At 47.5% G+C, this 12808-nt stretch overlaps 1 protein-coding gene across 1 annotated transcript in view; it reads left to right on the top strand.

The window, feature by feature from the left end:
- The first annotated feature begins 1586 nt into the window (after positions 1-1586).
- LOC115473215 (protein SCO1 homolog, mitochondrial) overlaps positions 1587-12808 on the top strand; it is a 32048-nt gene continuing 20826 nt past the window's right edge. The window contains exons 1-2 of the mRNA XM_030207995.1: positions 1587-1658; positions 12418-12555. Of these exons, the coding sequence (XP_030063855.1) occupies positions 1587-1658; positions 12418-12555 (210 nt within the window). The remainder of the gene's footprint in view (positions 1659-12417; positions 12556-12808) is intronic.

Raw genomic sequence — 12808 nt, 5'->3', positions numbered from 1 at the left:
TCCCCTCAGAAACAAGAAGTCAGGTCAGAGGGGGGGGGGCAGGACAAAGAGCAGTACCAATTAGCAGTATTGTGCCTTTATGCTGGTTTTATTTCTGTGCTGCAGGTCCTGGAAGTGGCATGGGAGGGGGGCAGGAAAATAGGGGAAGATAGCTAAAGATGTTGGACTGCAGAGGCTAGACACCTTTTAGCCCCGACTCCCAGTCAAGTCAAAGTGGCAAGCACTGTACACAACTCTACCAACCATGACTCTGAGTTAATCATGGTTGGGGCGGGGGAGGCTAATGCAGACTGGATCATGGCTATTTTAGTGAAAGATAGGCTTGGGGCCTAAGCTAAAAATTAGAATTTTTTGTTTCCTTTTCTTCTTTCTGTATATTTTTGTCCTGGAAAGAGATTTCCCAGGATGATATAAGAAAATGTTTTTCAGCACACCTCCTTTATCAGTAAGTGTATAGCACAGGCAGATATTGCTAGACACAGATGAGAAAAACATATTCACATCTCTTCTCAACTTGTGCACATAGTAAACATGTTTTTCTTATTTTTTATGCTTCCTTGGCTACAGTAACCAATGCCCCTGAATGCAGAGAGTATAATGCTTTTTGTATGTTCTTACTCTTTGGGACATTTGTGTACAGACATGCTGGCACCAGATTACATGCAGATGGGGTCTTGGGATTTCAGAACCTGTGTCTGTAACACTGCCACTCTAGCAATTGCCCTGGAGCTGTGCAGAATGGGAATCTCCATGTTGTTCCTGTGCTCTCTTGACTGCTAACAGCTGCACCAAATCACTGTGATTATCTACTGTGCCTGACCTCTCACCTGTGCACAATAAAAAGCTAAGTATTATAATAATTAACTTTTCCAAGTGTCTGAGTGAGTTTGTACTAGCAGTGGAAATATGATTTTATACAATAGTCGCCTGCAGAGTAACAGTGGGGAGACAGTCAAACATGGCATGGGAGCACATTCTCTGAAACTTAGCAAATTAACTACAGAGCACTCGGGGGAAAAGGGGCATATAGTGCATCATTTCATTGACCCAATCTTTAACATGGTATATGTGAAAGGCTAGATTATATAGCTAGAAATTTGGGAGAGCCAATTTCCTCCTATGCCACCCCATCATCATCACCTCCAAGGACAGTCTCAGCTTCCTTCTCCTCCCCCAAAAATGTTCTCAACTCCCTATTTATCAAGCTACGATCTCTATGGGTTAATAAATTGGCAGCATCTACAATGTGTACAAACAAATTGAGTAGAAGAATGATTTTATAAGAGAATCCTCCCAACCAGAGAAAGCAGAAAAGTATTCCAATCCCTCAGAAGAGTGTGTTTCCTTTAGTAACAGGACCACCTTGGTTTATAGAGATTTTGTCAGATCCCACATTAACCAAATTCCTAGATAACATCTTGTGTTCCACCCAATGCAGGGGAAAATCCTGGCCCCACACTTCCCTTTTGGCTGTTAAGGTACTTTGCTGCCACGTTGGTGGAGCAGTAATTCAGACTTCTATTATTTTCTTGAACTTGTTCCTTTTTTTTTTTCATATTTGGGAAGCTCTGTTCTATGGTGCCTCTATGTTTGCCAAAAGACAAGCCTTTGGAGCTCATTTAATGGATTCAGATGTGCGATTCAAATGCAAAATGGAGGTGGGTATATTCACCTTCATTCTATAAATGAGCACACGCGAATTTACAGAATAGTACAATTTACGTGTGCAACTAACTACTTAACTGGCATTTAATTGGTAGGTATCAATAATTGGACTCAACGATCACTAATTTGAAGTTAGCTCATAAGTGAGCTATGGTCCTATTCTACATAAAGGGCCTAATCCTATATATGTTGCCTAAAAAATTGGTGCCAAAGGAAAACATGCTTAGGTGTATTCTGTAAACCACACCTAAAGTTAGGTACGGCTTACAGAGTATGCCTAAATCCATCCATACGACTAGAATTTAGGTGCAACCAATTACGCCAATGAAAAGCTGGTGTAAATGCCCATGCCTAAGTTTAGGTGCAGAACGGGTTATTCTATAACACTGCGTAAATTTTAGGAATGACCACAACCCATGCATCCTCCTCCCATGGCCACACCCACTTTTGAGATCTGCACAGTAGAATTTATGCGGACTACAATATAGAATACGCTGAGTATTAAATTCTAAGTGGTGCTGATAATTGCTTAACATACAATTATCGGTATTGATTGGCTTGTTAACCAATTGAATTACGCACAAATTAGAATATGCCCAGATTTGCATACGCAACTCTAGTTACACCATATACAATTTGCAGGAAAATTTCTAGCACTAAATGCAAAAGGGGCATGGGTATGGCGTGAGTGTTCTAACTATTCTTGTGCGCTTTCATTTATGTGCACAATTACCACATTTAGGTGCTAACATTTATGCCTGCCACTGAGCATATGTAAGTGGTCATACCTAACTTTAAGTGTGTCATTGCCAATTCACACTAATATTCTATAATGACTTTGGCCCATAAATTTACTGTTATAGAATGCTAAGTTAGCGTTCAGATTTCAGGCACCCAAATTTGTGTGTCCAACTGGCCCCTATGTGTATAAGAAAACACCATATTTTGTGAGACTTGTGGTCTGTTATCAATGTTAATAAAAATATTTCTCCGAGGACAAGCAGGCTGCTTGTTCTCACTGATGGGTTGACGTCCTCGGCAGCCCCCTCCGTCGGAAAGTTTACTAACAAAGACCTTTGCTAGTCCTCGCCGCGCCATGCGCACCGCGCATGCGCGGCCGTCTTCCCGCCCGAAACCGGCTCGAGCCGGCCAGTCTTCTTTCGTCCGCGCTCGGTACGGTCGTGTTACGCCGTTCGTGCCCCAGAGAGTCGACCTCGCGCTCTTTTCGACGTGTTTTTCTAACAAAAAAGTTCGGGAAGTGTTCCGGAAGACCCTTTCGGGTTTTCTGCCCTTCCCGTAATTTCTCAGTTTTTGCCCCGTAAGTTTTCTTTCGTCGTCGGGGTAGGCCTCTTTTGGCCTCGGTCGAGATTTTTTCTCCCTCTAAATTTTGTGCTTCAATTTTCGCCATTTCGGCTTTTGATTTCGCCGGCGTGATTTTCCGCCCATGACATCGAAGCCTTCCAGCGGCTTCAAGAAGTGCACCCAGTGCGCCCGGGTAATCTCGCTCACTGATAGGCACTCTGCGTGTCTTCAGTGTCTAGGGGCCCAGCACCGCCCTCAGAACTGCAGTCTGTGTTCCCTGTTACAAAGGCGGACTCAGGTAGCGAGATTAGCCCAGTGGCGGGCTTGGTTGATGCTCTTCCCCCTGAGCAAGCCAAGCCTTTCAGGAGGTGGTCAGGCAGCTGAAGGCGTGCAGAAAATTCCTGGCCAGAGGAGTTTATGACACTTTTGATGTTGCGTCCAGGGCCGCTGCCCAAGGTGTGGTGATGCGCAGGCTCTCATGCTGCGTGCCGCCGACCTGGAGAATAGACTCCAGCAGCGGATTGCGGACTCGCCTTGCCGTGCGGACAACATTTTTGGAGAAAAAGTCGAGCAGGTGGTAGAGTCTCTCCACCAGCGGGACACCGCATTCGACAAGTTCTCCCGCCGGCAGCCTTCAGCCTCTACCTCTACAGGTAGAAGATTTTTTCGGGGGAAGGAAGACTGGGTCCTTATGCTTCTGGTAAGCGTAGGTACAATCCTCCTTCCCGACAGCCTGCGGCCCAGGCTAAGCCCCAGCGCGCTCGCTCTCGTCAGCAGCGTGCGCCTCAGCAAGGCCCCGCGGCTCCCCAGCAAAAGCAAGGGGCGAGCTTTGACTGGCTCCAGCAGAGCATAGCCGACATCCAAGTGTCAGTGCCGGGCGACCTGCCGGTCGGGGGGAGGTTGAAAGCTTTTCACCAAAGGTGGCCTCTCATAACCTCCGATCAGTGGGTTCTGCAAATAGTCCGGCAAGGATACACCCTCAATTTGGCCTCAAAACCTCCAAATTGCCCACCGGGAGCTCAGTCTTACAGCTTCCAGCACAAGCAGGTACTTGCAGAGGAACTCTCCGCCCTTCTCAGTGCCAATGCGGTCGAGCCCGTGCCATCCGGGCAAGAAGGGCTGGGATTCTATTCCAGGTACTTCCTTGTGGAAAAGAAAACAGGGGGGATGCGTCCCATCCTAGACCTAAGGGCCCTGAACAAATATCTCGTAAAAGAAAAGTTCAGGATGCTTTCCCTGGGCACCCTTCTCCCCATGATTCAGCAAAACGATTGGCTATGCTCTCTGGACTTGAAGGATGCCTACACACACATCCCGATACTGCCAGCTCACAGACAGTATCTGCGATTTCAGTTGGGCACACGCCACTTCCAGTACTGTGTGCTACCCTTTGGGCTCGCCTCTGCGCCCAGGTGTTCACAAAGTGCCTAGCTGTTGGTAGCAGCGGCACTTCGCAGGCTGGGGGTGCACGTGTTCCCATATCTCGACGATTGGCTGGTGAAGAACACATCCGAGGCAGGAGCCCTGCAGTCCATGCAGATGACTATTCGCCTACTGGAGCTACTGGGGTTTGTGATAAATTTTCCAAAGTCCCACCTTCTCCCAGTGCAGAGACTCGAATTCATAGGAGCTCTGCTGGATTCTCGGACGGCTCGCGCCTATCTCCCAGAGACGAGAGCCAACAACTTGTTGTCCCTCGTCTCGCGGGTGCGAGCGTCCCAGCAGATCACAGCGCGGCAGATGTTGAGATTGCTGGGCCACATGGCCTCCACAGTTCATGTGACTCCCATGGCCCGCCTTCACATGAGATCTGCTCAATGGACCCTAGCCTCCCAGTGGTATCAGGCCGCTGGGGGTCTAGAGGACGTGATCCACCTGTCCACGAGTTTCTCAAATCCCTGTATTGGTGGACGATTTGCTCCAATTTGACTCTGGGACGTCCCTTCCAATTTCCTCAGCCACAAAAAGTGCTGACCACGGATGCGTCCCTCCTGGGATGGGGAGCTCATGTCGATGGGCTTCACACCCAAGGAAGCTGGTCCCTCCAGGAACGCGATCTACAGATCAATCTTCTGGAGTTACGAGTGATCTGGAACGCTCTGAAGGCTTTCAGAGATCGGCTGTCCCACCAAATTGTCCAAATTCAGACAGACAACCAGGTTGCCATGTATTATGTCAACAAGCAGGGGGGCACCGGATCTCGCCCCCTGTGTCAGGAAGCCGTCAGCATGTGGCTCTGGGCTCGCCGTCACGGCATGGTGCTCCAAGCCACATATCTGGCAGGCGTAAACAACAGTCTGGCCGACAGGTTGAGCAGGATTATGCAACCTCACGAGTGGTCGCTCAATTCCCGTGTGGTACGACAGATCTTCCAGGTGTGGGGCACCCCCTTGGTAGATCTCTTCGCATCTCGAGTGAACCACAAAGTCCCTCAGTTCTGTTCCAGGCTTCAGGCCCACGGCAGACTGGCATCGGATGCCTTCCTCCTGGACTGGGGGGAGGGTCTGCTGTATGCTTATCCTCCCATACCTCTGGTGGGGAAGACTTTGTTGAAACTCAAGCAAGACCGAGGCTCCATGATTCTGATTGCTCCTTTTTGGCCGCGTCAGATCTGGTTCCCTCTTCTTCTGGAGTTGTCCTCCGAAGAACCGTGGAGATTGGAGTGTTTTCCGACCCTCATCACACAGGACGAAGGGGCGCTTCTGCATCCCAACCTCCAGTCGCTGGCTCTTACGGCCTGGATGTTGAGGGCGTAGACTTTGCCTCTTTGGGTCTGTCAGAGGGTGTCTCCCGCATCTTGCTTGCTTCCAGGAAAGATTCCACTAAGAGAAGTTACTTCTTCCATTGGAGGAGGTTTGCCGTCTGGTGTGACAGCAAGGCCCTAGATCCTCGCTCTTGTCCTACACAGACCCTGCTTGAATACCTTCTGCACTTGTCTGAGTCTGGTCTCAAGACCAACTCTGTAAGAGTTCACCTTAGCACAATCAGTGCATACCATTACCGTGTGGAAGGTAAGCCGATCTCAGGACAGCCTTTAGTTGTTCGCTTCATGAGAGGTTTGCTTTTGTCAAAGCCCCCCGTCAAGCCTCCTACAGTGTCATGGGATCTCAATGTCGTTCTCACCCAGCTGATGAAACCTCCTTTCGAGCCACTGAATTCCTGCCATCTGAAGTACTTGACTTGGAAGGTCATTTTCTTGGTGGCAGTTACTTCAGCTCGTAGAGTCAGTGAGCTTCAGGCCCTGGTAGCCCAGGCCCCTTACACCAAATTTCATCATAACAGAGTAGTCCTCCGCACTCACCCTAAGTTCCTGCCAAAGGTTGTGTCGGAGTTCCATCTGAACCAGTCAATTGTCTTGCCAACATTTTTTCCCCGTCCTCATTCCTGCCCTGCTGAACGTCAGCTGCACACATTGGACTGCAAGAGAGCATTGGCCTTCTATTTGGAGCGGACACAGCCCCACAGACAGTCCGCCCAATTGTTTGTTTCTTTCGATCCCAATAGGAGGGGAGTGGCTGTAGGGAAACGCACCATATCTAATTGGCTAGCAGATTGCATTTCCTTCACTTACGCCCAGGCGGGGCTGGCTCTTGAGGGTCATGTCACGGCTCATAATGTTAGAGCCATGGCTGCGTCGGTAGCCCACTTGAAGTCAGCCTCCATTGAAGAAATTTGCAAAGCTGCGACGTGGTCATCTGTCCACACATTCACATCTCATTACTGCCTGCAGCAGGATACCCGACGCGACAGTCGGTTCGGGCAGTCAGTTCTTCAGAACCTGTTTGGGCTTTAGGATCCAACTCCACCACCCGAGGGCCCTGTTTGTTCTGTTCCAGGCTACACTCTCAGTTAGTTGGTAATTTTTTAGGTCAATCTCAGTTATGTCCTCGCCGTTGCGAGGCCCAATTGACCATGGTTGTTGTTTTGAGTGAGCCTGGGGGCTTAGGGATACCCCATCAGTGAGAACAAGCAGCCTGCTTGTCCTCGGAGAAAGCGAATGCTACATACCTGTAGAAGGTATTCTCCGAGGACAGCAGGCTGATTGTTCTCACAAACCCGCCCGCCTCCCCTTTGGAGTTGTGTCTTCCCTTGAAGTGTATTGTCTTGCTACATACTGGACTGGCCGGCTCGAGCCGGTTTCGGGCGGGAAGACGGCCGCGCATGCGCGGTGCGCATGGGCGCGCGAGGACTAGCAAAGGTCTTTGCTAGTAAACTTTCCGATGGAGGGGGCTGCCGAGGACGTCAACCCATCAGTGAGAACAATCAGCCTGCTGTCCTCGGAGAATACCTTCTACAGGTATGTAGCATTCGCTATTTTTTTTAATGGATCAGGACACCTAATTTGAACTTGGTGCACTGGGTCCCTGGGAGTCAATGCAATTGCGCCAGAAAAGGAGTGACATGTACCCTCAAGTAGTAAGCTAGACAACCCCTTGTATCCAGCAACACCTCATTCTTCATTAATCCATTCTAATTTTCCAATCATTTTTAATATAGAATGTATACTGTAGACAGTGTAAAGATCACTTCAAGCAAATCATTTCAAAATTTTAACCTTTACATTTTGGTTGTACATGTACAAAAATTTACTTCAAGCAAAAATATCTCAATAACAGTTAATTGCAGTCACTCTCCCAACATGAATTCATGCTTTGAAGACACTGCGTCAGGGTGGAGTTATCAGAATTATATTTCAGCAGTAAAGCAGAGAACTCATCTTTAGCAATCTCTGCTTTACTGCTGAACCTGATACCTCGACCATGACGCCATATCTTCGAAACATGTGGGGAGATGTGACTGCAATCAAACTGTCTATATTAAATGATTGGAAAATTAGAATGGATCAATGAAGAATGAGGTGTTGCTGGACATAAAGGGTTGTCTAGCTTACTACTTGAGGGAAGACGTCATACCTTTTGTGGAGTAATTGCATTGGATCCCAGAAGACCAATGCACCAAGTTAAAATTAGGTGGCCTAATCCATTAAAAAAAAAAAAAGTCTTTTAATTAATACCAATAACAGACCACTTGTCATTCAAATTATGGTGTTTTCCTATTGATAGGGGCATCAGTTTAACCTTTTGATTTATATCCCTTTCATTTAAAGTTAAGCTTAGGCGTACCATGGTATGTTCCCTCAAGCTAGTGGCATGACACATTTTTTGGCCCAGATAAAGTTTTTACAAGAGTCCAACCTACATAAAACTAACGTGTGCACAACTTAAGTGCTCTGCCTCCCATGGTCCCTGCAGTTTGCCAAAACTTTGAATGGGCTGTGTCGGTGTTGCCGCGTGACTTAGTAAACAGGGGTAAGCCTGAAAAACCTGCAACAACCACTGATGTATCTACTTGAACCCATAAATTGCGAACCATACTGCAAATCAGAATTTCCACTCCCTCCATAGTCACAAACCCAGCTGCTGTCTATAGGACAACCTTTCTTCCTAGAGCCACAAAAAAGACGTAACAAGAACTGCTTAGCAATTAGGGAAGGTGATGGTTTGCTATTTGAGAGATGGTGAAAGTGTGTTTTCAATCACAGAGGGGCCCTTTTACCAAACAGCAGTAAAGAGTGGCTTTAAAACGCCCTTAGGAAGGTGTTTCCTGTGTGCTAAGGCCATTTTTACTGCTATTTCTTGTATTAATGGCCACGCGCTAATTTTGCCATTAGTGCATGGCCATTAAAACAGATTAGTGTGCAAGCCCTTACCACCACCCATTTTGTAGGCGATAAGGGCTCATGTGCTAATCATGTTAATCAGCGTGCAGTAATGTCAAGTAGCTACATTAACCAATTAGCACAAAATATGTCCACTCTCTTCCCCACTGTGAAATTTTTTTTTATCACATGCACATCCTAGAATTACTGCAGGATGCCATTGTTTGCTGCGGTAAGTACATGTTGAATCACTGGCCTAATGGTTAATGCAGCAGGTTTGATTCCCACTGCTGCCGCCTAATGGTTGGCAGTAGGTTGAGATCCTAGGGAACTGGGTTCAATTCCCTCTGCAGCTCTGTGTGACCCCAGGCAAGTTACTTAGCCCTCCATTGCCCCAGGTACAATATACTACTTAGATTGTGAACCCATTAGGGCCAGTGCAAGTACCTGTACAACTGTTACGCAAACCACTTAGACTCATGTTTGAAAGAGGCGGTATATCAAATTAATACGATCCCCGCCAGCCAATAAGAGCCGTAGTCCGGTATTGCCCCAATGCTGCCTCAGCAGTGAATAAGTTGGTGGTCTCCTTTCCAGCTCCCAACACTGGTGCTCCATGTGCATGCCCAGTTCGTACTTTGCACGTGACCTGCGCATGCACGAGGAGTGCTGGAGTTGGCAGCATGAAATGAGGCTGCCAATTTCTTCACTGTTGAGGCTGCATTGGGGCAATTCCGGCAGGTATTGGCCAACCCCACCAACAAAGGTAAAGCAGAGCAGAGCCGGTAGTGGGAGGCGGGGCTGGAGGTTGGGAGGCGGGGATAGTGCGGGGCAGACTTATACGGTCTGTGCCAGAGCCGGTGGTGGGAGGCGGGGATAGTGCTGGGCAGACTTATACGGTCTATGCCAGAGCCGGTGGTTGGGAGGCGGGGCTAGTGCTGGGCAGACTTATACGGTCTGTGCCCTGAAGAGCACAGGTACAAATCAAAGTAGGGTATACACAAAAGTAGCACACATGAGTTGTCTTGTTGGGCAGACTGGATGGACCGTGCAGGTCTTTTTCTGCCGTAATCTACTATGTTACTATGTTATAATATGGGGGGAGGGGAGGATGTAGTAGACATAAAATGCATTGCTCCCCTGTCCACGCCTGGTACCCACTAAGGCTACACCCCTGCCTCTTTAGGTCCGAGAACTTCCTACTTATTTGTTCCAGGATGGAAATCTAGGCCAGTCACAGATTTCTATCAACCTCATTACTGTTCCATTATGGGACCTGCAGCACTAATTTCAATGGGTAGAATCAGGGACTACAACCACCACGCTGCCTTGCGCTGTAAAATTAAAACCAGGACTTGCCAAAAGTAACTTGGCAGCCCTCAGCGCCCCTTGTTGCCCTTTACTTTGCCTGCTCTTGCCCTTGCCTTGCTCTCTCCCCTGAACCTACTCACACCCTGTTATTATCCTCACCTCCGCCTTCCCCACTCCGCACCCCTTCGTATTTTCGGGTAGCCTCCCCGTGCCCGACATAAAGTCCGATTCTGCCGGTGTGGGAAAGCGCTAGTTGGTACCCGCGTTTATGCATTAATTTGTGGCTATTTAGGCGGCACGGTTGTCCTGCCTGTTTCAGCATACTCTTCTCCATTCCCGACCGTCCGGAACTTCTTTCGGTAGTGCTGTGTTTCCGGCGGACATTTGTGCGTGCCGAACCGGAAATCGCGGCTGCGCGTTATACATGGCGAGTGTGAAGTGTTTGGTCCCTTTCGGCAGGTGCTACTCTCCGTTCTGGTCCCGCGTATTCTACTCTGGGACTCCGGTAAAATATTTTCCTGTGCGTATTAGAAGAACGGAGCGGAAAGGGAAACGCCGGTCTATTAGGCGCTTCTGTTCTCAGAGCTGCTAAGTTACCCATTCTAGGAGGGAGACTTTCTGGCCGGTTCTCGTTTTAAACTTGCATCCCAAAGCAGTGTGGGATGTGTAGTCCCCGCATCCATCTATTGAAATCAGTAATGTACCAGGATGAGGTTGTCAGAAATCCAGGACCTACCAAAAAGTCTCTCTCCTGGAATGGGTAACTTGGCAGCTTTGTGTCCTGGTGCATTGTGGGGTTTGTAATCCTCTGTTTAAAGTCACATGAAATCATGGCACTAGGATGCAGATTATAATTAAAGTGTCATTCTTCAGAGTTGGGGTCCCTCAGATCTAGGAGGGGAACAAGGAAGCATTGACTGGGAGCTATAGGATTGATTTTGCAGGGATTTTCCTAGACAATATACTTTTGGTTCTTGAATGGGGAAAATAGATCTTCCAGATCCATTCTATTCAGTCGGGTCCAGAGAGGACACGGCTTTTAGATGCTGCCTCGGACCAGGGGCTCCACCTTGCCCTGAATAACTAGCTTCTTCGAATTAGATGCAAATACAAGGCAACTCAGGAAGAAGTAATAAAGACAGATATTCTTATCAGAAAATTAGTCAGTGAACACACACAAGCCCTGGACCAGGCCCTGAAATCAAGCCTCCTATTATTACTCTTCAGCAATAATAGAGCTGGCATACAATGCAACCTGGATGTAGATGAGGGTAGCAGATGATTTGCAGGCAGGACACCAGACAAACAGCTGGATTTAGAAGAACCCCAGCAGGTCCCACCTGTGCAGCAGCAGAGAGGATGGCTGGTAGAAACCTGAAATGATGACAATTCAGGTCATATGGTAGCACCAGTTACCTTTCTTGATTTCCAGCACTCCTTCTTTATCTTGTTTTGGTGGAGGCCTTATCTTTGAAAATAAGCAAGCGCCTTCCTATGCTCTGAACATTTGGACCTCAGAAGCCACATTTTATGTCACTGAAGATGCAGTTCTTGAAGTTAAGGGAAATCCCCAAACCCAGGTACCAGAGTGGCGTTGGTAAGCTGGTCTCTGCACAAGAGGTTCAGGGCACAGTGATTGCGTAATAATGATATCAGCTAAGTAGTCCAGTTCCAGCTGATGATCAAATTCAGGCTAAAGTTCACCCTACATTGGGCTCTGTTCTTGCAGGAGGTTGTCAAGCCTAGCTCTGTATTACAGCTATATAGGCAAGGGCCTAGACCCCTTACAGTAACAATAGTATAGGTGGTAGCAGCTTCAAGGGTAGTCTGTGGGGGCTAGGAGAGTTTTGTTTTTGTTTGCTTTTTAAATAATGGCATGGGGGGGTCCCACAAGGAAGGGGGGAAGCAGGCTTGAATTTTTGAACTTTGAGCCATGGACTGGTTGGATGAGCAGTGGTGATTTGGGGATTAATAGTGGCCCGTATGAGCAGAAATCAGTAATGTTGGCAGTGAGGTTAACAGCAGGCCAAGAGCTATACAGTGAGCAGGAAGAGATTGGAGAATATGGTGGTGAGGAGGAAAGGAAAGGTCAGGGGACGGGTTAGGGATTGAGAGAGTGGTGTGGTGTGGCTCGGCTGGGCATACTGGAGAGAGACTTGAAGAAAGAGTTGGAATGGAAGGGACAGAGTGTTGTGGGGATGAACTGGGAGTCTCTGAGTATTTTGGAGGTTGATAGGGTATCCTCAAGGCCAAAAAGGTAGGGAACCTCTGCTATAGAAAGTTGATTCTTGAGTGCTTTATACTTTTTCTTCAGGTACCAAAAGGCTGCAGCACCAGACGCAGAACTACATGTTGACAAATTCACATGGAATTACTTAAGTTTAATGTTGTTTGCTTAAACAGTTCTTGATAGAAAAGGGTTGTGTACGTTTACTAAGAACTTTGAATAATGTAAGACAAATTTTTTTCTCTCTTTGTAGTCCATTTGTTTCCTTGGAACCTTTGGTACAAGATGGACAAGTATACTGAATTACCAGGGATTAACACGTCCCTTAACAACTATGCCGCCGCCAGTACAGCCTGGAAAGAATGGAAAACAAGGACCTAAGAAACCTGGGGTAGGAGAATGGAATTTAACAGTAGTTCTTTTATTTCTCATCAGTATATTTGATTTCCACATTAATTTGCTTCCATTCCAATTCCCATTACTACAGTTACAGTGCTGTGCTTAGGGGACAAAGGATATCTCTCTCTAGAGTCTGCTACAGAAAGTGTGAGAAAGCAAAACCTTCTTCTTTTTGTTTTTTCTTAAGGTCATAATTGTGTGAAATTAAGTGAGAGTCTTAAAACAACTCTGAGAGGTCATTTGCA

Source organism: Microcaecilia unicolor, chromosome 6, assembly GCF_901765095.1.
Source record: "Microcaecilia unicolor chromosome 6, aMicUni1.1, whole genome shotgun sequence".
In the NCBI taxonomy this organism is placed as follows: Eukaryota; Metazoa; Chordata; class Amphibia; order Gymnophiona; family Siphonopidae; genus Microcaecilia; species Microcaecilia unicolor.
This window is presented reverse-complemented; position numbering and strand designations above follow the sequence as displayed.